This window comes from Macrotis lagotis, chromosome 1 (assembly GCF_037893015.1).
Source record: "Macrotis lagotis isolate mMagLag1 chromosome 1, bilby.v1.9.chrom.fasta, whole genome shotgun sequence".
NCBI classification, from domain to species: domain Eukaryota; kingdom Metazoa; phylum Chordata; class Mammalia; order Peramelemorphia; family Peramelidae; genus Macrotis; species Macrotis lagotis.
The window spans coordinates 86,549,242-86,573,395 of NC_133658.1; the positions used below are offsets into that span (position 1 = coordinate 86,549,242).

Here is a 24,154-nt window from a genome sequence, read left to right on the forward strand (position 1 = left end):
AAAAGTCTAGAGAGTAAAGGATTTTCCTTAAAATAAGCAGTATCTATCTAAAACCATCAGTAAGCATTATATGTGATGGGGAGAAGCTAGATTCATTTAAGAGCAATAAGATGCCCATTATCACAACTATTATTCAATATTACATTAGAAATAATAGCTTCAGCAATAAGAAAAGAAAGTGAGGGAATTAGAATAAGCAATGAATAAACAAAATTCTTACTTTTTTGCAGATGATATGATGGTATATTTAGAGAATCCTAAAGAATTAACTAAAAATTACTTGAAATAGCAATTTTATCAAAGTAACAGGATATAAAATAAATCCACATATATAGTCATTATTTTCATTATTTTTATATATTACCAACAAAGCCCAACAACAAGAGATAGAGAGAAATTCCCTTTAACTGTAGACAACAAAAAATACTTGGAAGTCTACCTGCCAAGAAAATCTAGAAACCATATGAAAACAGATATGAAACACTTTTCAGAAACATAAAGTCAAACTTAACAATTGGAAAAATGTAAACTGCTCATAGGTAGGCTGGGTTTGTATGATTTAAAAAAAACAATTCTATGTAAATAAAATTACTTATTCTGTGCCATACAATCAGATTATCAAACATTATTTTATATTGCTAGAAAAAAAATAGTAACAAAATTCACCCAGAGAAACAAAAGATTAAGAATATCAAGGGAATTGGGTCTGCTAGGTGGCATAGAATACCCATCCTGAAATCAGGAGGACCTGACAAAAAAGGAAAATGATCACTGTGGAAAAACTGAGCCCTTTATCTGAATAGCCATTCTAAATCTTGCTTTCAATAAATTTAAATAAACTTTAGGTTTCACCACGATTAATTCAGGCAGTCCCCACTTTTCATTATTTTCTACTTCTTTCTTCAATAGTCAGGTCTCAATTATTTCAGAAAAATGAATTCTTCCCTGAAGTGGTTGATTATTAAATTTCACATTGCATATTTCCACTGATCTGTTGCTAGTTAACCATATTTTACATAATTATAACTTTGACTATTGAGAAATTGAAACTATAAGACCTTTTCAGGAAACTTATTTGTCTCAGTAATTGGGACCCAATTGTATTCATTCAAAGTCTCAAAGCTCCAGGATTTCACATGTCCTGTCAGCCATTTACCAATTTAAACAGGTGATAACTTGATTCTCAGGGACCACAATGTAAATTGTCAGTATTTCATAGTAGCACATCCTAATGATGAAAGCCAGTAATTGCAAACTCTACAGAGGCAGTTGGAAGAACCTGATGAGGTGTGATGAGAAAAACAAGGAATGTTCATTTTTCATAACTATTTCCTCATGCAAATTGGAATTTGTGAAATTGGAAATTGGAATAGGTGAAAAACAGGAATTACTACTTCAAGGTTTCACTATGCTTACTCCATTGGTGGGACTTTAATAACAGACATACTTTGGACAACTTCATCAGTGGATTTCTTTTTTCTTTTTTTTTCTTTCTTTTCTTTTTTTTTAGGTTTTTGCAAGGCAAATGGGGTTAAGTGGCTTGCCCAGGGCCACACAGCTAGGTAATTATTAAGTGTCTGAGACCAGATTTGAACCCAGGTACTCCTGACTCCAGGGCCGGTGCTTTATCCACTACACCACCTAGCTGCCCCTGGATTTCTTTATTTAACTCTCCTTTCTACATCATTCTCTCTCATATACATATCACTAAAAAAAATGACTTCATCAGTCAGCACCAAATAGTTGAGATGTCCTATAGATATTTGGCTCATAAATAGCCTTTAGGGCATCATAAAAGAGTTTTGGATTGTTACTTATAAGCATTATGCTGAATTTCATCTACCTGCTTACTGAACCAAGAATACTGCCTCTCTCTAAGCTTCACTAGTACTTTACTTTTGATGGAGTTAAATACTGCCTTCTTGGAGACAGATGAACTATCCTGCTAGTAAATTCTGTGGAGTTCTTATTTCTCAAATATCAGTTTCTGGATTTCCCCATCATTTTCATCAAACCAATCTTGTTGGCTGAGATTATTCTGACTCATTCGCCAAGCCAGTTTTGCCAGACTGTGGTTACTACACATACTATAGCTTTTTAGACTCACAGATGAGAACTGGGTAACAAGTGGTCACCAACAGTGAATGAGTAATTCTGAAAATGGTTTAGCAAATCTTCACACCAGAGATGCTAGTCCTTCCTGAACATCCCAAATACAAAAAGTCCAGATCATTTGCACAAGCATCCAAGCTGAGAACCACTCAAGAGAACCAACAGCATCCATCTTATGTGCCTGAACACCATCTCTGTCATCTTAGAGTCTCAGTAGGTGGAATTATGGAAGAAGAATTAAGAAGATTTGAATTCTAATTCTACCATAGACACTTAGCAGTTATTTAACTCTGGGCAAGTCATTTAACTTCTCTCTGCTTTAGTCTCCTCAATTGTAAAATGGAGATAATTGAAAAAACCCCTCACAGGGCTGCTGTGTGGGGCAAATGAGACGGTACATTTTTTTTGTCATTAGTTACAGGTTTTAAACAAGATACGATGGCATTCTTGTTGCCTTGATGTATACCTTTTCAATCTAATAAATGCTTTGGGATTTTGAGAGTGAGATTTCTATATAACTTTGATATCAAGAAGGAAGAATTTTCTAATAATTGACTCTTGGAAAGCTAATCACTACATGAGGTATGATTTCCATGAGAAAATGTTATCTGAATGCCAATGAATTTACAAATAAACTTTTGAGACAACCCATTAGTACACTGTGATTTTACTCTACATTAATAGCATTCTGTCAGCTTTGGTCAGATTATACTGGAGTATTGTGTTCAGATTTGGAGACCACATTTAGGAAGAGCAGTCTTAAGATGGTGAGTATCCATAGGAGGTCAAAGAACCTCAAATTCATGACCAAGAAAGATCAGTCAAAGGACCTGAGGATGTTCAACCTGAAGAATAAAAGCCTTAACATACCTATGATAGCCAAGTTCAAATATCTGAAAGCTGTCCTTTGGAAAGATGCATTTCATCTCAGAGATTATATTTGTTCTCCTGGGTTTCACAGTCAGATTTCAAATTGATATAAGAAAAAAATTAACATCACCTACAAATAGAATGAGTTAAGTTCCTACTGGTTCCTTTTCACTACAGGTCTTCAAACAAAGACCTTTAACTTCAGTGGGCAGGTAGGTGTTACAGTGTGTAGATCACTGAACGGACCTAAAGTCAAGAAGACTCAAATTCAAATTCTGTATCAGACTAGCTGTGTGATCCTGGGCAAGCCACTTAAATGATTTTTGCCTCAGTTTCTCTATCTATAATAGGTTTATCATAATATTTACCTTCAAGGATGTTGAGTTAATCTATTTCAAGTGTTTTACTAATCTTAAAACCTATATAAATGCTAGCTCCTACCACTATCATCATCATCACTACTGCTGTTGCTGCTACTACTACTACCACTACTATCACTACTACTACTGCTACTACAATTACTACTACTACTACCACTACCACCACCACTATCACGACTTCTACCGCTACTACTACTATTACTACTACTACTACTACTACTACTACTACTACTACTACTACTACTACTCTACTACTACTACTACTACTACTACCACCACCAATACTACCAGTACTACTAATACTACTACTATTACATGATAAGTATGTTTTTGGATTTTGGATCAAAGACAGATTGGAGTAAATGGACTCTCAGGTCCCTTCCAATTCTGAGATTTTGTGACTATGTTCTTGAGTGCTGATGCTCAGGGGAGAATGAATGATGATGGCTTCTTGCATCCTCAGGAAGTAACTGTCTTCATAATGTAATTAAAGAAGGAAAAATTGCAGTCTTGGAAAATGCAACAAGTCATAAGCTGGAGATATAAAGACAGGAGGTTCTGGCAATAAGGAACTCCCAAGAAAAGGAAAATTGCAAGTAAAATGTTGTCATCAATGTTCCTTTTGCTCTTTCCCAGTTGGGGAAAGTATGCCCTGCTCCAAGCTGTCCAGTCCCAGCTAAATATTTAAAAGGGAAGAGTCAAGTGGCTGGATAGAAACATCCAGCTTCCCTTGTTTTGTACAGTTTTTACCACACACTTCTAAACTCAAATTTCACCTGTAGAATGATCAACCCACCAGGAAAGGAGGGCCCTTTGTAAACAATTAGCTCTGATGATTAGATTAGGTATGTTTTTCTCTTTTTTTGAACTGATAATTTGGCATTCAAGCTAGTAAATCAGATTCTTACAAATTTGCTTAGTTTAAGTGACTCAACTGGAGAATAAGCTCTCTTGGATGAAACTGTCTTCAGTTTGCAGAACTGAGAAACAGATCTTTTACTAAGGTCCTAGAGGTAACAACCAGCTGGCCTCACCCATTTGCTGACCAATTAATATTCTGGAAGGGATCATGTTCCCTTTAAATAGTACTATTCATACAAACATGTCAGCCAACAAACATTGTTAAGAACTTACTATGTATCAGATTCTGTGATAAGCATTGAGGATTGAAAGGAAAGAGAGGCAAAAGACAGACCCTACTGTCGAGGAACTCATCATCTAATAGAGGAGACAACATGAAATCATATATATATATATATATATATATATATATATATATATATATATATATATATGTATATATATGCATATATATATATATGTATATATATGTACACATACCTGTGTGCTGGTGAGGTGGAGCCTGACTACTCCTGGGATAGGGCAGATACACACACATAAATACATACACACACAAACACACCACATACTTAACTGAGCTGTTCACATCTTTTTATTCAAAGGGAAGGAGAATATGGGAGGAGTGAAAACAGAAGAGGAGAGAATTTATATAGCCAGGACAAGGAAACAGAGACTAGGCAATAGACACCATTGGGCTTGAGTATTTTTATTTTATGATATTAAATGACATTTATAAGCACATTCAAAATTGTTTTCATCTGAAGGGTTAGGGTTAGCACTGTGTGTGTGTGTGTGTGTGTGTGTGTGTGTGTGTTGTTTATATTCTCACTTATAGAAATGCCCAAGCATTTCCCTTGCATGTAATGTTTGTTTAAAAATTCAATCCTGAATATTTTTAGTGGTATGGATCTATTTTGGAATAAACCCTCTGAATGATACAAACATTTATCATATCTCCCATCTGCCTTCTGTCTTTTTGCCGGCTTTCAAACTCAGACCAGACACTGAACTACTAGTAGCTCAGGGCCAACTGGCAAGGTCCAGCCTTCTCTCTGTAAACATTTATTTGGCTCCACTTCTAAGTGACAATGAGGAAACTATGGCAATTCACTATCTGTACACCAGTCAAAGAGAAGAGACTCGGACATAGATTCAAGTCTCCAGTTTGTACATCTGATGCCCTAACTCATCTCCCCTTAGAGGCCCCAAATTCTCTTTCTGAGGCAAGAGACCATAACAAATAAGGATCAGTTAAGCAAACTGGAGATTTACGCCTATTTAATGAAGCTATGGACTCTCCCAATATTACACACACATACACACACACACACACACACACACACACACACACACACACACACAGACAAACAGGCATTCCAGAGCTAGGTTGGCTATAGGTTGGCTACATCTCCCCCTTTAAAGTTGTAAGGTAACACTGAAAGGGTGGGGTGATTCTTCTCTAATATTTTTGGCTTAAACCCTCATTTTGATGTGTTACTACCAATGTGATTAACTCCCTTGATCCATCTGACCAATTAAACAAGCAGAAATTCACTATGTAGACATAGCCAAAAGTACAAACATTTCTTCCCAATAACTGGAACATACTCTTCCCACCCAATCACCCCAAACCATCTTGATCCTGGAAAGAAGTGGCTCAAATTTAAAGGAGTTTCTTCTTAACATTGATCCACCAAGATCATTTCCAAATAGATTAGTCACTGGATTAGTCTTGGCTTCAATTATCCTTGGGCTGAGTTCCTTAGTTCATTCTCTATGACCTTGCTATTGGGATAGAATTTAGACATCAAGGCCACAAAATTCATCATGAACACAGTTACTAGACTTCTGTTGTTCTGCATTCTGACCTTTCAAAGCTCACAAGGTCATAGCTTGAGAGGGTTATTGAAACAAAAAGGGAGGTTATTGAAGCAAATATTCATTTTTAAAATATTGAAAAGTAAATAAGAGATACTAAAAACCAGAGGAAAAACAAAGAAATTGGAAACCAAATATATATATATATATCTGAATATATGTAAAGATACCTTTATGTACCTATAGAAATAATAAATAAAATTAAAAACTGGTTCCTTGAAAAGACTAATAGAATTGATAAATTTTTCCTCATAATCTCTTTCACCTAAAAGAAGAAAGAATAGACACTACAGAGAAAGAAGCCACAGCTTCTTTTCCCATTTTGAATTTATACTATTCCCTGCCTCCAATGTAATACTAAAGAAGGTAAACATAAGAGATGTGAATCAAGAATGAGTTTAGCAAAATTCTAGAGATAGAAAGAGAAGATGAATAATAAAGAGAATAAGAGAAATACATCTTTTTGAGAAAAAAAGCAGAAAATGAAATTTTAAAATTTACAAACAAAACAAGTTGTAAAAGATAAAAGGATAGAGGGTTTTGCCTAACTATTTAACTGGGGGGAAGGTAGAAGAAATAAACAAACTAGAAAAAGGTAAAATGAATATTGAAATAAATTAGGTCATAATCCAAAACTAGGAGTGGAAAGGTAGCAAATTGGTTGAGGGCCATGCATAGGATGCAGGGAAAGGGATTAAGTAGAGGTTGAGTTGCCTTGGGATAAATTAAATTAAAATAGAGACAGAAAACTATTGTTCATAGAAGAAGAAGGGGAATAATCCTTTTTTGGGGGAACAATATTAGAGACAAATAAAGGGAAGTATAAATCTAGCTTATAAATTTAAATGTAGATTAAACATTCCAATTAAATGAAAAAGAGCAGCAGATTTGATAAAAAAAAAAAAAGAAAAAAGACTACAGACTGTTGTTTACAGTATATACACATAAAAACAAAGTCATTTGTAGAATTACAATAAAGGACTGAAAAATAATTTACTAAACATCAAGTGAATAAAAAAAACCCAAGAGTTGAAATCATACTGTCAGGCAAAGTAAAAACAAATATTCACAAGAACAGATAAGGAAACTGCATTATCCATAAATCAAACTATAATATACAGCAGCAGTCATCCAAACAATCTGAAATGGGTTAAAAGATAGAAGTAGATCATTGGAACAAAGGAGAGGTAATCAAAAATAATGGAACAAAATGACCCAGTGTTCTATAAACAAAACAGTATAAATTAATTAGGAAAGTACTCCCTAATTAATAAAAAACTGGAAAGCAGTGTGGCAGAAATTAGGCTTAGACTATACCTTTTACCATATTCTACAATATATTTACAATGGCTATATGACCTTAATATTAAATGATATTAAATAATATATAAATAATAAATTAAAATTAAAATATCAGATCATTCACTTCTCACAGTTTTGAGAAGGAAATATATTCTTAACTTTATAAAAGATAAAGCAGTTAAATTTGATTTTATAAAACTAACAAGTTTCTGCAGATACACAAAACATATATATATATATATATATATATATATACACATACCCATATATACACATTTACAAGTTTATATCTGTTTAATGAATATATTTGGATATGTAAATATATGTGAATATGTATTGCATATATGTAGAGAAATAACATTATACATGTATGTGTCTAGATATTTTTATACATATATATTATATATGATAGTTTATATAATATTTATACATATATTCATATAGCTTATATATACATTATATATGTACAAATATAGCTAATTGGTGATTAGCTTTTGGAGATTATTTATAGATATCTATTTAGAAAATATAAATGCCAGAAGCACTTTTATGTATGTGTATATACCCATATTCTCCAAAAACTAATCTCCAGGAGTCTAAGCGGTCAGGATATGAATAGTTCTCCAAAAGAAATACAGGCCTTTAGCCAGTATCTGAAAGAATATTCTAAATCTCTAAAAATAAGAGGAATACAAACGAAATCAAGTCAGTGGTTTCAATTCATACCCTGTACATCATTAAAAATTACAAAAGATGAGAATAGTTTATATTGGGGGGATGGTGGGAAGATAGGTACAAAAGCCCATTGTTGGTGAACCTATCAATCAGCATAACCATTTTTGAAAAGCAATTTGGAATTATGCAAATAAAGTGATTTAAATTTCCATGTGCTTTCACTCAGAGATTCTACTACTAGACTTATACCCCAAAAAAACTATTGATTGAAAATAAAGCTCTCATGTACATCAATATATCTTAGCAACATTTTTTTTTGTGATAGCAAAGGATTGCTATAAGAAATTATAAATGTGATGAATAAAGAGAAGCATGGGAAAATACACAAGAATTGATGCAGAATATTCAATGATAATAATGACCACGACAAAATCAAAACTCACTGTTTTAAAATTATAAGTAAGCATGACCAGAAAGAAAATATTTTAGAACACACTACAGAGGTAGGAAGTCTATGAGTATTATGCATTGCACATATTTTCAGAAATTCTTGCTGGCTTAATCAGTTATAATCATTTTTTCTCTTTATTTTCTTCCATATTTTTTAAATTTCAAAAATATTTTTTGATACACAGAATGACTTTAAATAGTATAAGGGGAGGAAAAATTGGGCAATTAAGATGATGTAAGAGTCTAGAACTGACTCCTTTTATTAAGAGTTTCCAACTTATATATTGTTCCAATATGCCCAGGAAAGCAAGCTAGACAGAACAATGGGGAAGAAATCAAATCAGCTCCTTCCTCGCTCTCCTCCTCTTTCTTCTCCATTTTTTTTTGGTAACAGATTGTCATATGTACTTTTGGCAATCTCATTCTAAGATTCTAGAGAATGAGATTGGATACTTAATTCAATACTTAAATAGAAAAGTCAGTTGGAGATCTTGTTTACTTCCATAATTAACAAGGAGGATGGAGAGGAGAGTGTTTTTTCTGACATTTCTGCTAGGGTCCCAAATTTCTATCTAGTTTTGATGTCTACTTAATGCATACTTCATAAAACTGAGAAATCAGAGACCAAGACAAGTCACAGGATAGCACTGAAATCTCAACAAAGAGGGCAACACCGTGGACTCTGGGTCAATGAATTCCTTGCTGCTCTTTAAGTTTCTCAAACCCTCTCTTTAATTTACAAAAGGGATATCACCCATAGAGGAAGCAAGGTTCTGCAGCATAACCAAACCAATTTACTCCTGACTATCCAACTATGCTGCTGTCCTCCTCTCAATAACCCAGGCTCTATCTTCCCTTGCTTGTGAAATGAGTTGGACCTAGGCTTTCTAATCCATCACAAGCCAAATGTCAGAGCTCTCACGCTATGGCACTTAGCAGTACAGGAGTTAGGACTTTTATGGGTCATTAACTATGGTGCTGACATATTCACAATGGCTTATCAGTTATGAAAACAGCCCTGGAGATGGTTTACAGTAATTAAGGATCACCATGTAATGCTGGCACAGGGAACTACATGGGAGAGCTTTTTCAGCTGTGATGATGTCTTCTGCTAATTAGAGGTGAAAAGTTTCCAACTTTCCATTGCTTCTTTGACCCATGCATGCCATGTCAGTGAAGTGTTGGAAAATATTTAAAGCTGTAACCCCTGTCCTAGAACACGAGTTGAAAACATTTAGATGAGTAAGCATGGAATTGGCTTAGATTTATTTTAGCATCTTTTAGGGGGGGAACAGCTAGGTGATGAAGTAGATAGAGCACTGGTCCTGGGGTCAGGAGGATCTGAGTTCAAATCCAACCTCAGACTCTTGCTAGCTGTGTGACCCTAGGCAAATCATTAAACCCTTTTCCTCTCAGTTTCCTCATCTGGAAAATGAGGAAGAGAAGGAAATGGAAAACCACTCCAGTATCTTTGCCAAGAAAACACCTAACGGGATCACAAAGAGTCAGACATGATTGAAAAACAAATGAACAACAACAGATATCAAGACAAGATTGGGTCTTCTGTTTCCATTTCTATATATAAAATAGGCACTTGATAGAAGACTTGTTGACATGTATTGAATTATGCCTTCAGAATATTGGTGTTCAGTTATTTTATTAAGGGTTAGGAGTAGAGAAAGAACTAGCATGATTCTGCCTTTCTGCCCATCAATGGATGTAATCACTTTTCAAATCTTAGGAAATATAGTATTGCTAAAGTTAATGCTTAAATAGTTTGAAGTGCTCAGATGCAAAAATAGTCCCTGCCTCTAAGGAGTTTACATTCTAATGGGAGAGATGACATGTAAATAATTATGTACTATGATATATATATATATATATGTGTGTGTGTGTGTGTGTGTGTGTGTGTGTGTGTGTGTGTGTGTGTGTGTAGGATATGTAGTATAAATTGGAGCTATTCGGCCATAAACACAGAAAAAGGAGATAAGGAAAAGGCTTCTTACAGAAAGTAAAATTTGAAGTGAATTTGTTTTTTGGTTTTTGAAAGGCAATGGGTTAAGGGACTTGCCCAAGGTCACACAAATAGGTAATTATTAAGTGGGTTTAGGATTTGAACTCAAGTTCTCCTGACTTCAAGACCAGTGCTCTATCCACTGCACCACCTAGTTGCCCCCAAATTTGAAGTGAATCTTGAAGGAAGCCAGGAAAATCAGGAGGTGAAGATGAGGAGGAAGAGAATTTCAGACATGGGGGACAGTCAGTGAAAGAGCACAGATTCAAGAAATGGGGAGTCATATGCCAAATCATCAAATAAATGGAAGGAATTAGAAGGTATAAGGAAAATGGAAAAGGAGGAAGGGGACAGGATGTGAGGGGATTGAAAAGTCAAACAGTGGACAGAATTCTGGGTTTTTAGTTATGAAAACTCTAAATCTTACCTTTGACAATTAATAACTGTGTGATCTTGGCTAAGTCACATAACTTCTTGGACAATTCTCAAGAAATTAGATTCTAAATCATAGACAAGTCATAATCTTCACAGGACTAATTAATTAGTTTATGCTCATATCCCCAGCAACTAGCATGGTGCCTGGTATAATGTTGGAGCATAAATAATACTTGATGGTTGATTGCATGGGTAGAAGAAAAAAATGGAGCTTACTTCTTGTATCTACACATGAATGTGTGCCCACACACTAGAAAGCACACAATACATACAGAATAGCACCACTAATATTCTTCACTATTCATGTAGCTCTCATTGCTCTAGTCTTTCTACTACTTGCACTGGAAATAGTAATCACATAATTATTACTATAATTACTGCAAAGGTATATTGACTTGGGGTGGCTAGGTTGCTCAGTGGATAGAGCATTGGCCCTGGAGTCAGGAGTTCCTGAATCCGGCCTCAGACACTTAATAATTACCTAGCTGTGTGGCCCTGGGTAAGCCACTTAACCCCATTGCCTTGCAAAAAAAACAACTCAAAGAAAAGGTATATTGACTCCCCATTGACTCCACTTACTATACCTGTGATTCTTCAAACAAAATTTCCCTTCCCTGACCATGAGTCAATCAGCAAATATTTATTAAGTTATCACTATCATGCTACATAAGTAATCACATATCATGGGGATGTGAAATGATGCAAAGGTTAGTTCCTGTCCTCAAGAAACTCACATTTTCCTCAAGAAGTTCACATTTTAATATAAATATAAATATTATCTCAATCATCCTCACAACAGTCCTAGGGGGCAGGTAATATAATTCTCATTTTACAAAAAAAGAAACTGAGTCAAATAATTGCTCATCTGTTGTTCTGAAGGCCAGTCTAATTCATTTCCAAGAGATCACAACATGTGGATCACTAAGTGAGGCACTTTGGACAACAGCTATGGCTTTATCCCAGCATCTTGTCAAGAAAAGAGATGGCTTCCTCTTCAGGGAGGAGGGACTCCCTTCTCTCAGCATCTACCTAGACCAGCACCATACCATCTATATGCAGAATCACGGGTTACAGAAACTGAAGGCATTTTGGATGCTGTGGATAAGTTCACTTTCCTTAGCATTGTATTTTCCAGAGAGGTACACATTGATAATGAGGTTGACACACACCTTGCCAGAGCTAGCTCAGAGTTTGGAAGGTTCCATGGCCAAGTGTGAGAGAGAAGAGGTATTAGACTGACTATCAAACTGAAAGTCTCAGAGTCATTATGCTGACCTCATTGCTATATGCCTATGAAATCCAGACAGTCTACTAACTCCATGTCAGATAACTGAATCACTTCTATTTAAATTGTCTCAGAAAGATTCTGAAGATCATGTGGCAGAATAAGATACCAGGAACTGAGGTCCTTTCTTGAACAAAACTGCCAAGCATTCAAACTCCACTACAGAGAATGCAACTCCAATGGGTTGATCATGTTTATTGAATGCCAAGCCTTCAGCTGCTCCCCCCAAAAAACTATTTTATGGAGAACTCACACAGGGCAAGTACTCATGGAGGCAGGAGGGGAATGGAAAATGAGGGGAAGCCCACAGAAAAAGTCATACAAGGACACTCTCTAGGTATCTCTTAAGAACTTTGAAATTGATTGTGTAACCTGGAAAACATTGGCATAAGATTGCCCCAGCATGGCACACTTTCATCAGAGAGTGCTGTACTCTCTGAGCAGAGCAGAATTGAAGTAGGCCAAAGGAGACTCTGGATGGGCAAGTTTAGAGAATTCACCCCAGGTGAAGTATTTGTTCACAAGAAGTATTTGTTCTCAACCTGTGGTAGAACATTCAGAGCTCATATTGATACAATTAGTCACAATCAGATAGTCTGTAAGACTCCTAGGAGAAAAAGGAAAAACAACCAACCAACCTAGCCAACTGGGCTGTAGCCACCTTCACTCCTGGGTCTCATAGCTTTCCACCCCAATCATTCTTTGTGAGGTTTAGGATTGGACTTTCCTCTCTTTTGATGTTACTTAACATAAATCAGACTGTCCCCTATTCTATCACTTCCTGTTGCCTCCACGAGGTGAAATAACTTCTAGTTATGACCCTGTACCCAGCTCCATATGAAGAAAGGGGACCTGAAGGAGAAAGAAAATTGACAAGAATTCTGAAAAGTGGTGGTGAAAGTTTCCCAGGCATTGAGGTATATAAAGGATTCAAAGTCTGTGCTTGAAGTTCATTTATAATTGAAATAAAATGTGGGTTTGCTAGGTTTCCAACACTACAGCAAATCCTCTTGTCAGCCCTTGAATCTATACTGGCCACAAACCTTATGATACTCTTAAAAACCTGAGTCTTTTGATAAGGTAAAGGAACTTGAAGTTTCTGGAAAGGCAACTTTCTCATCATAAATGTATTTTACAAATAACTCACAATATTAACATTAACATAATTAATATTTTTCTGTTTTTTCACAAGATCAGGTCATGCCAACCATCTTCTCCCTATAAGATTGACCCTAGCCTGGAGATCCCCCATTCTCTCTAAAAAGTCAGTGTTCTCCTGGTATTCTCCCTTCTCCCTTGAAAGCTTGCTCTCAAAATTAGGTTGTTATAGAGGTGAACTTTCCAAGTTCTCTAAAAAACTGGGTTCCTGAATTCTTCACAATCTTGAAATCATCTGATAAATCTGTCCTCCCCTATCCAGGAGACAGGGGTTCAAAACATTCTGCTATTTGAACATGCAGTGAGCTTCTCTTTGAACAATGGGATTGAGGGTATGAATGACTTCAATGCATCTTAGTGGCAGTCTGCCCATGGCTAGATCTTTGAATGCAGGAAGCTTTGCTTCTCCATAACTGTTTAGTTACTGCTATTCCTTGAAGTGAGAAGCTACTATTGGGGGATGGGGATGAGGAAAAAAGAATGGTGTCTAGTATTTGTGACTATATGTCAATGGATTGGCACCATTCCCTTAACCCCACCTAACTTGCCACAAAGTTTTTCTCTTTTCCCATACATATCCAGTCTTCCAGAAAACAATGATAAAATCAAATGAGCCAAGGAATACTGCTAGTGATTCAATTCAATAATTTGTTAATATAACCTGGCTTCTCAGTCATAAAAAATGTATTTATGTTCCTTTTTTTTGACACATATTGATTGTGTGACACAATCTTTCAGTGCTCTATACAACTCCCTAGGAAGATGGAGAAGTACTTCCTTGTATTTGTGAAAAGAATCTTCTCATTGGCAATTTTCTTTACCTATGAAATTATAAATCTGATGCAAAAATAAATAAATAAATGAAAAACAATTAGAAATGACAAGCAGAACTGGGGAAGAACCCTGAATAGATTATGAAAAGGGGTACAAACATCACCTGTACAAAAATATTTAGAGCAGTTCTGTTTGTGGTGGCAAAGAACTGGAAATTTAGGGGATGTCCATCAATTGTCCATCAATAAATTGTGGTATATGTACATATACACCTTACTTCAGGGTAAAGCCCACCATTGATCAAAGATAAAAGTATTCAACAGCTTCAACCACTCCCTCCAGGCCAAGGGAGAGGGGCTCATTCAAGGTCACAGACACTCCAGAGAAAGCAACCAGCACCCCCTACTGGCCAGCTGGACAGTGAGTAAAGCCTCTAGGGATCCCAACACCAAACCACTGTGAACCAGCCCCTCTCCAACACAAGGTCTTAAGATAATGAAGAAAGACCAGCACAAAGGAGGATCTACAGAAAAATTCTTGGGAGGAAAGGACACTAACTGAGAGAGGCCTAGAACCTCTGAAGAGAATATGACCTGCTCTCCAACACTTCCTTAAAGAAATAAGGAAGGATTTAAAAGTCAATTGGAAAATTTGGAAGAGAAAATTAATACCTTGCAACAAGAAAACAATTCTCTCAAAACCTCAATTGGTCAAATGGAAAACTCTTTTCAAAAATAGAATTGACCAATTGGAAAAGGAGTTGCAAAAGGTAAATAAAGAAAATTCTTCTCTTAAAAATAAAGAATGGAGTCTGTGGAAACTAGTGACTTCATGAGACAGCAAGGGTCTGTTAAATAAAACCAAAAAAATTGAAAAAAGTAGAAGAAAATGTAAAATACCTCATCAACAAAACCACTGACCTTGAAAACAGCTTGAGGAGGGACAACCTGAGAATTATAGTCCTTCCTGAAAATAATGAAGAAGAAAAAAAAAGCCTGGACTTAATATTAAAGGATTTAGTGATGGAAATTTTCCTTGATATCATGGAACCAGAGGGAAAAATAGTTATTGAAAGAATAAATTGATCCCATCTGGAAAGAGATCCTAAAATGAAAACACCAAGGAATGTTGTGACCAAATTCCAGAACTATCAGATAAAAGAGAAAATACAGCAAGCAGCAAGAAAGAAACAATTTAAATACCAAGGAGCCACAGTAAGGATTAGGCAGGACTTTGCTACATCAACATTAAGGGATCGGAGGGCCTGGAATGAGATATTCTGAAGATCAAGGGAGCTTGGAATTCAGCCAAGAATCCACTATCTGGCAAAGGCAAAACTGAGCCTTCTCTTCCAGAAGAAAAGATGGTCATTTAACAAAATGGGAGACTTCTAACAATTCCTGATGAAAATACCAGAGCAAAATAGAAAATTTGGACATCAAACAGGAGATTCAAGAGACATAATAAAAGGTTTAAAAGGGGGGAGGTAAAGAGAAAAAAATTGCTATCCAATAAGATGAAACTGGCTATATCCCAGCATGGGAAAAAGATTCTCATAACTCTTGAGAATTTTAACTCTATCAGAGAGAATATACTTAGCAAGAAGTGTTGGACACTCATGACTTATCCATGAGACTGCTATCCAATGGGAAGAAACTGGCTATATCCCTATTTGGGAGAAAGACTCTAATAACTCTTGAAAACTGTAATTCTATTAGAGAGAATAAATTTAGCCAGAAGTGATGGATACTCATGATTTTCTGTGACTCAGATGGAATGATTTAAAAACACTACCTCCTTAAAACATAGGACAGGAAGGAGACGGGAGGATAGAGGGAATTAAATGAGATAAATCTCATTACATAAAGAGGTACAAAAGACTTGTTATAGAGGGAAAGAAGGGAGGAGATGAGAAACACCTGAATCTTCCTCTCTTCAGAATTGGCTTAAAGTTAATTTACACACACACTCAGTTAACTTATGAAACATTTTACCTTTCAAGTATTAAAAGGGGAAAAGAGGAGGGGGCACAGAGACAGGGAGGGGGAGAAAAAAGGGAACTAACAGAAGGAAAGGAAGGAAAAAAGGGGGAAAGAGAAAGGGGAAAGAAAGGGGAGGGGTGGATATAGGAGAGCAAACACACTGAAGGTAGCAGTATTCAGAAACAAAATACTGGGGAATATGGATAATGTGAAAAAGGGGGGAAAATACACTCAGAGGGAAGACAGCATAGAGGGAAATAAAGAGTTAACAATTATAACTTTGAATGTGAATGGGATAAACTCTCCCTTAAAACATAAGTGGATAGCAGAGTGGATTAAAATCAAAATCCTACAATATGCTGCTTTTACAAGAAACTCATTTGAAGCAGAGAGATACATATGGAGTAAAGATAAAAGGTTGGAGCAAAATATATTTTGCTTTAGGTGAAGTGAAAAAAGCAGGGGTAGCAATCCTTATCTCAGACAAAGCAGTTGCAAAAATAGATATTGTTAGAAGAGATATGGAAGGAAACTATATCCTCCTAAAAGGTGTTATAGACAATAAAGTTATTTTAATACCGAATATGTATCCACCCAATGGGATAGCATACAAATTCTTAGAGGAGAACTTGAAAGAACTACAGGAAGACATAGACAGCAAAACTCTACGTGTGGAAGACCTCAACCTCCCACTCTCAGATGTAGATAAATCTAATCTTAAAATAAATAAGAAAGAAGTTAAAGAAGTAAATAGCTTGTTAGAAAACCTAGATATGATAGACTTATGGAGGAAACTGAATGGGGATAGAAAGGAATATACCTTTTTCTCTGCATTAAATGACACACAAAAATTGACCATGTACTAGGGCATAAAAACCTAATGATCAACTGCAGAAAGGCAGAAATAGTGAATACATTTTTCTCAGATCATAATGCAATAAAAATCAGGTGCAATATTGGGCCAGGGAGATATAGACCCAAAACTAATCAGAAACTAAATAACTGCATTTTAAAAAGTGAGTGGATCAAACAGCAAATTACAGAAAGAATTATTATTTCATTCTAGATAACAACAATAATGAAACAACACACAAAACCTATGGGATTCAGTCAAAGCAGCTATCAGGGGATATAGGATATCTTAAAATGCTTACATGAATAAATTAGAGAAAGAGGAAATCAATGAACTAAATATGCAACTAAAAGAATTAGAGAAAGAACAAATTAAAAACCCCAGTTAAATACCAAATTAGAAATTTTAAAAATTAAAGGAGAAATTAGTAAAATCGAAAGCAAAATATCTATTGATTAAAAAATAAACCAAGAGTTGGTTTTATGAAAAAAACAATAAAGTTGATAAATGTCTGGTCAATTTGATTAAAAAAAATAAAGAAGAAAACCAAATTACTTGTATCATGAATGAAAAAGATGAACTCACCACCAATGAAAAGGAAATTAAAGTAATGATTGGGAATTATTTTGACCAACTCTATGCCAATAAATTTGACTATCTAAGTGAAATAGACAAATATTTACAAAAATATAGTTGTCCAGGTTAAATGAAGAGGAGATTAAATATCTAAACAATCCTATCTAAGAAAAAGAAATTCAACAAGCTGTCATTTAACTCCCTAAGAAAAAATCTCCAGGGCCTGATGGATTCACAAGTGAATTCTATCAAACATTTAAGGAACAATTACTTCCAATTCTATAAAAAACACTTTGGAAAAATATGTGAAGAGGGAACTCTGCCTTACTCTTTCTATGACATCAATATGGTACTGATACCTAAACCAGAAAGAGTTAAAACAGAGAAAGATAATTATAGACTTATCTCCCTGATGAATATAGATGCAAAAATCTTAAATAAAATCTTAGCAAAACAATTATGACAAGTTATCACTAGGATAATATAATATGATCAAGTAGGATTTATCCCAAGAGTGCAGGGTTTGTTCAATATTGGGAAAACTGTTAGTGTAATTAATTATTTCAATAGCAAATCTATCAGAAATTATATGATTATATCAATAGATGCTGGAAAAGCTTTTGACAAAATACAGCACCCATTCCTACTAAAAACACTAGAGAATATAGGAATAAATGGATTGTCGCTTAGAATATTAAGCAGCATCTACCTGAAACCATCAACAGGCATTATTTTCAACAAGGATAAGCTAGAGGCATTCCCACTAAGATCAAGGGTGAAACAAGGATGCCCATTGTCACCACTACTATTCAATATTGTATTAGAAATGTTAACTTCAGCAATAAAAGAAGAAAAAGAAATTGAAGGAATTAGAATTGGGAAAGAAGAAACAGAACTTTCACTCTTTGCAGGTGACATGATGGTATACCTAGAGAATCCTAAAAAAATCATCAAAAAAAAAACTACTGGAAACAATTAGCAACTTTAGCAAAGTCTCAGGATATAAAATAAACCCTTATGGATCCTCAACTTTTCTATATATGACTAGCAAGGTACAGCAGGAAGAGCTAGAAAAAGAAATTCTGTTCAAAGTAACCACAGAAAATATAAATTACCTGGGAGTCTATTTGCCAAGGCAGATTCAGAAATTTTTGAAAACACTTACAAAAGACTTCTCACACAAATAAAATCAGATTTAAATATTTAAATAACTGGACAAACATCAACTGCTCATGGATAGGTCGAGCTAATATAATTAAAAATGACAATTCTACCAAAACTAAACTACCTGTTTAGTGCCCTGCCAATCAAAATCCAAAAAATTACTTTAATGAGTTAGAAAAGGTTGTAAGTAAATTCATATTGAGAAATAAAAAGTCAAGCATTTCCAGGGATTCAATGAAAAAAGTGCAAAAGAAGGTGGCTTAGCCCTACCAGATCTAAAATTATATTATAAATTATCAGTCATCAAAACTGTCTGGTAATGGATAAGAAATAGAGTGGCAAACCAGTAGAATAAACAAGGTGTAATTGCAGGAAATGATTATAATAATCTGTTGTTTGATAAACCCAAAGCACCCAGCTATTGGGATAAAAACTCTCTTTGATAAAAAAAAAAACTGCTGGGAAAATTGGAAGTTACCATGGAAGAAACTTGGAAAAGACCAACACCTCACACCCTATACCCAGATAAGATGGATGCAGAATTTAGACATAAAAAACATATTACAAGCAAACTAGAAGATCAAGGAGTAGTTTACCTGTCATATCTATGGAAAGGGAAGTAGTTTATGACCAAGGAAAAGATGGAGAACATCACTAAAAACAAATTAGATAATTTTGATTACATTAAATTAAAAGGCTTTTGCACAGACAAAAACACTAACCAAGACTAAAAGAAATGTAGTAAACTGGGAAACAATCTTTACAACTAGTATTTCTGACAATGGACTCATTTTTAAAATATACAGAGAACTGAGTCGAATTTTTAAAAAACAAGCCATTCCCCAATTGACAAATGGTCAAAGGATATGCAAAGGCAATTTACAGATGAGGAAATCAAAGCAATCCATAGTCATATGAAAAAATTGCTTTAAATCATTAATTATTAGAGAAATGTAATTAAAGCATCTCAGCACCTCACCCCTGTCAGACTGGACAATATGACCAGAAAGGACAGTGATCAATGTTGGAAGCAATGTGGGAAATCTGGGACACTAATACATTGTTGGTGGAGCTGTGAACTCATCCAAACTTTCTGGAGAGCAATTTGTAATTACTCCCAAAGTGCAACAAAATGTGCATACCCTTTGATCCAGCAATACCACTACTGGGTCTATACCCTGAAGAGGTGATGAAAAAGGGTAAAAACATCAATTGTGCAATAATATTCATAGCAGCCCTGTTTGTGGTGGCAAAGAATTGGAAATCGAATCCCCTCTCGCCTCCCGTCCCTGCAGGCGGGGCTAGGGCAGTCGGCGGCGCGTGGGAGCCGCGTGTCCGCTGGCGGCCGCTTCTTCCACAGAGCGAGCCGCGTGCCATGAAGCCCAGATTCAGTCCCCCCCAGGGGGGGGGCCGGGGGGGGGGGTGGAGGCCGTGGAAGAGGTGGTGACCGATGGGGCTGAGGTGGCTTTGGGGGACATGGCCATGGCAGCTTCGGAGATCGAGGAGGCCAAGGAGGTGGCCGAGGAGGATTCCATTCACCCGGTGGTCGGGGTAGAGGCACCCCCCAGGGCTGAGGCCGGGGCGGTAGAGGAGGTTTCCAAGGAGGAAAGAAGGTTACTGTGGAACCTCACCGGCATGAGGGAGTTTTTATTTGTAGAGGAAAGGAAGATGCTCTGGTCACAAAGAACATGGTACCTAGGGAGTCTGTTTATGGCAAGAAGAGAATCACTGTGGAGGATGGTGAAGTGAAGTTGGAGTACTGTGCTTGGAGCCCTTTCCGATCAAAGCTGGCCGCCGCCAGCCTGGGTGGAGTGCATCAGATCCGCATCCGACCTGGGGCCAAAGTGCTCTACTTGGGAGCAGCATCAGGAACTACTGTCTCTCATGTCTCTGACATGGTAGGCCCTCAAGGTCTGGTCTATGCTGTTGAGTTCTCTCATCGATCTGGCCGAGACCTCATCAATGTGGCTAAGAAGAGAACAAACATCATTCCTGTCATTGAGGATGCACGGCGCCCCCACAAATACCGAATGCTCATTGGGACGGTAGATGTGATTTTTGCTGATGTGGCCCAGCCAGACCAGTCCCGAATTGTGGCTCTCAATGCCCACAACTTCCTGCGCAATGGTGGACACTTTGTGATCTCCATTAAGGCCAACTGCATAGACTCCACAGCCTCCCCTGAAGCCGTGTTTGCCTCAGAAGTCAAGAAAATGCAGCAGTAAAACATGAAGCCACAGGAACAGCTCACCTTGGAGCCCTATGAGCGAGATCACACAGTGGTGGTAGGGGTGTATAGGCCGCCCCCCAAGCAGAAAGAAGCAGCTGCCAAGTAGCTGTCTGCCTCTCCCGGCCCCGCCCCTTCGCCTTCTTTTTCTACTCTTAGCTGTTTTCTGTCAGATTTTTGTATTTTCTATTAAAAGGTGTGACCTCAAAAAAAAAAAAAAGAATTAGAAATCAAGTAAATGTCCATCAATTGAGGATTGGCTTAACAAACAGTGGTATATGTATGTCATGGAACACTATTGTTCTATTTAGAAACCAAAAGGGATGGCAATTCAGAGAAGCCTGGATAGACTTTCATGAACTGGTGATGAGCAAGATGAGCAAAACCAGAAGAACACTGTACATCATAACAGCAACATGGGGGTGATGATCAACCTTAATGGACTTGCTCATTCCATCAATGGAATAATCAGAGCTCATACCCAGAGAAAGAACTGTGGAGTTTAAACAAAAACCAAAGTCTATTACCTTCAATTTTTTAATAAAAGAAGTGTCTTATGTACTACATAATTTTGCTATCTCTAATACTTTATTTTCCCCTCAAGGGTATGATTTCTCTCCCAACACATTCAATTTCAATCAATGTATAGCATGGAAACAATGTAAAGATTCCAAACTGCCTTCTGTGTTGGGGGGTTGGGGAGGAAAGGTAGAGTGGAAGAAAAATTGTAAAATGGGTAGAAATTACTATCGTATATAATTGGAAAACAGATAAAATATTAATTTTAAAAAAAGAAAGTAATAGAGGTTTGGATGTGGGGAGAGTTTGGGAAAGGTAGTAAGGACAGTTTGGACATGTTGAGTTTAAGGCATGCTGAATTAGAAGTGAAGGAACTATAGTTTTTTAGAGGTCTGATACTAACTTGCAACATTGTTCCAAACACTGAACCTCTCTGAGACTCAGTTTCCTCATCTGTAAAATGAGTTTACTAAGACTTGCATCACTTACCTCAGAGAGTTTTCATGAGAAAAGTGCTTTACAAACTGTAAAGTGTTATAGAAATGTTGGCTCTTAGACTGCTTCTTTTGGTCATTTCTAGCGATGATGCTATTTTTTGCTTGTTTACCTGTCTGGGGACTCTTTATTTACAAAACCACCTGATGTAGCACAAACTTACATGACAATTTTGTGGGGCTTTTTTTAATCTTGCTATTCCTCAGAGAGAGAGAGACAGTTTCCCATAAATAGGGGATATTTTCTCGGCAGAGGTCATCGCATATTCTTCCAGCTCTTTCTTAGAAATGGCTAGTATTCCTAACATCTCTCAGACTAGCCTCAGTGCCAATAAAGGAGATTGAAGTGGCTTTTGGCACTTCCTCCTTTGGGCCTGACATTTACACTGTCTTCATGGAAGTCTTTCTTTTCTTTCAGCACCCATCTTCACCTGACCTTGGGAGTTTTCCCCTATTAAGACAGCTGAGAAGAGTTACATCAGCCAAGCAGTAGGACATTGATGAAAACCCTCATTAATGATTTCTTTCCCAATTACACTTCCCAGCAATGTTCTTGCTGGGTGTCTCAAGAGATTTCTTGGCCTTGGTATCTCCCTTAAAAATTATCCTTACTTGTCTTGTTGGACTTGTGAATCCTTCATTGGTTTTGTCAAAAATATGATATAATATATATATATATATATACCCCGGATTTTGTAGAATCCCTGAATGAATAACTGCGATTGGAGTCACTGAGTTCAGTAATTTTCATACATATTTGTCCTCCCCTTCATCTGTTGGTCTGTTCATCTAGCTATCTATCATCTCTCCATCCATCTGCCTATCTTGTATCTATCATTTATTATCTGTCTATATTAGCTATTGTGCAGAAATCTTTATAATCTCTCTCTAATTATTTATAATCTGTCTCAATTATCCATGCATACATTCATCATTTATTTCTATCTACTTCTATCATGTACCTATTATCTATTCATAAATCTCTTTTATCTAACTCTATTGTTTGTCTCTATCATTGATACTATTATCTATCTACACTGATTCTATAACTATTTATGTGACTGTCACTCTATAGGAAGAAAATGTAAGTTGGCAGATTTAATCAAACCAAAACACACACACACACACACACACACACACACACACACACACACATACACACAAACTCTCACTCAAACACACACCTAAGCCAAGCTAGGAGTCAGTCCAACAATTTGCATTTCCTTCTTCCAGTAAACTCAGAAGCATGTTCTCCCATGGCAGAGGGCAATTCTATGGACTTGGAAACATTCTCTTTGGGAAGAAGCCACTTGAGAACTTCCAGAAAGGGACAGTTATGCAATGAGGATTAGTTATGTTTTCCCTCAGCTCTCGTGCTTCTTGAGGAACTAACCAAAACTATTATCTTTTTTCCTTGGAGACCTTGCAAGCTTGGCTCTGTCTGCTGACATTCTCTGGATCCCACCTTTTCTCATTGTGTCCTCTAATTTCCTGGGCCAGCTGCAGTCTCTGAAGTCTTATTGTCAATCTCTCTCTCTCTCTCTCTCTCTCTCTCTCTCTCTCTCTCTCTGTCTCCTGTCTCTCTCTGTCTTTCTCTCTCTCTGTCTCTCTCTGTCTCTGTCTCTCTCTGTCTCTCTCTCTCTCTCTGTCTCTCTCTCTCTCAGCCTCACCCTGTACTCAACTTTGTTTCATTTGACTTCATTTCCATTTCATTTTTGTATAAATCCACTTTGAATCAAGGACAGAGCAGCAACAATAGTAGAATAAGGGGGGGTAAAAAAAGGGAAAAAATAATAGTTAGCTTGTGTGTGTGTGTGTGTGTGTGTGTGTAATATTTTAATGTTGGCAAAATGTATTGCATAAGTAACTCATTTGATCCTCATGATAACCCCAAGAGATATATTTTGTGTGATGTTACATGAATTGTCCAAGATCTGAGATAGGGTACAAACTGAAACACTCTTGACTCTAAAACCAGCAGTATGCCAACTAGCTACCTTATTAAGGCTACAAATTATCTGTTTTTTCCGAGGCATCGAAAGCACTGGGCTTAAGATAGTCAACTGAACCACTGGAGATTTGGGGGAGGGGCCAGAATTAGGTGATGAATTTCCTTTTATTTCCTACTTCATTTTGCCTGTGTAT

General features: G+C 36.5%; 2 protein-coding genes across 2 annotated transcripts in view; both read left to right on the forward strand.

Moving 5' to 3' along the window:
• CYP1B1 (cytochrome P450 family 1 subfamily B member 1) overlaps positions 1-20,148 on the forward strand; it is a 47,905-nt gene extending 27,757 nt beyond the window's left edge. Inside the window, exon 5 of the mRNA XM_074222131.1 lies at positions 20,065-20,148. Within this exon, the coding sequence (XP_074078232.1) occupies positions 20,065-20,148 (84 nt within the window). The remainder of the gene's footprint in view (positions 1-20,064) is intronic.
• A 150-nt stretch (positions 20,149-20,298) lies between these two features.
• On the forward strand, positions 20,299-21,197 carry LOC141513811 (rRNA 2'-O-methyltransferase fibrillarin-like). The gene has a single exon (XM_074223993.1). It carries the CDS (start codon positions 20,458-20,460, stop codon positions 20,992-20,994), a length of 537 nt encoding a protein of 178 aa, XP_074080094.1. The 5' UTR covers positions 20,299-20,457; the 3' UTR covers positions 20,995-21,197.
• The last annotated feature ends 2,957 nt before the right edge of the window (positions 21,198-24,154 follow it).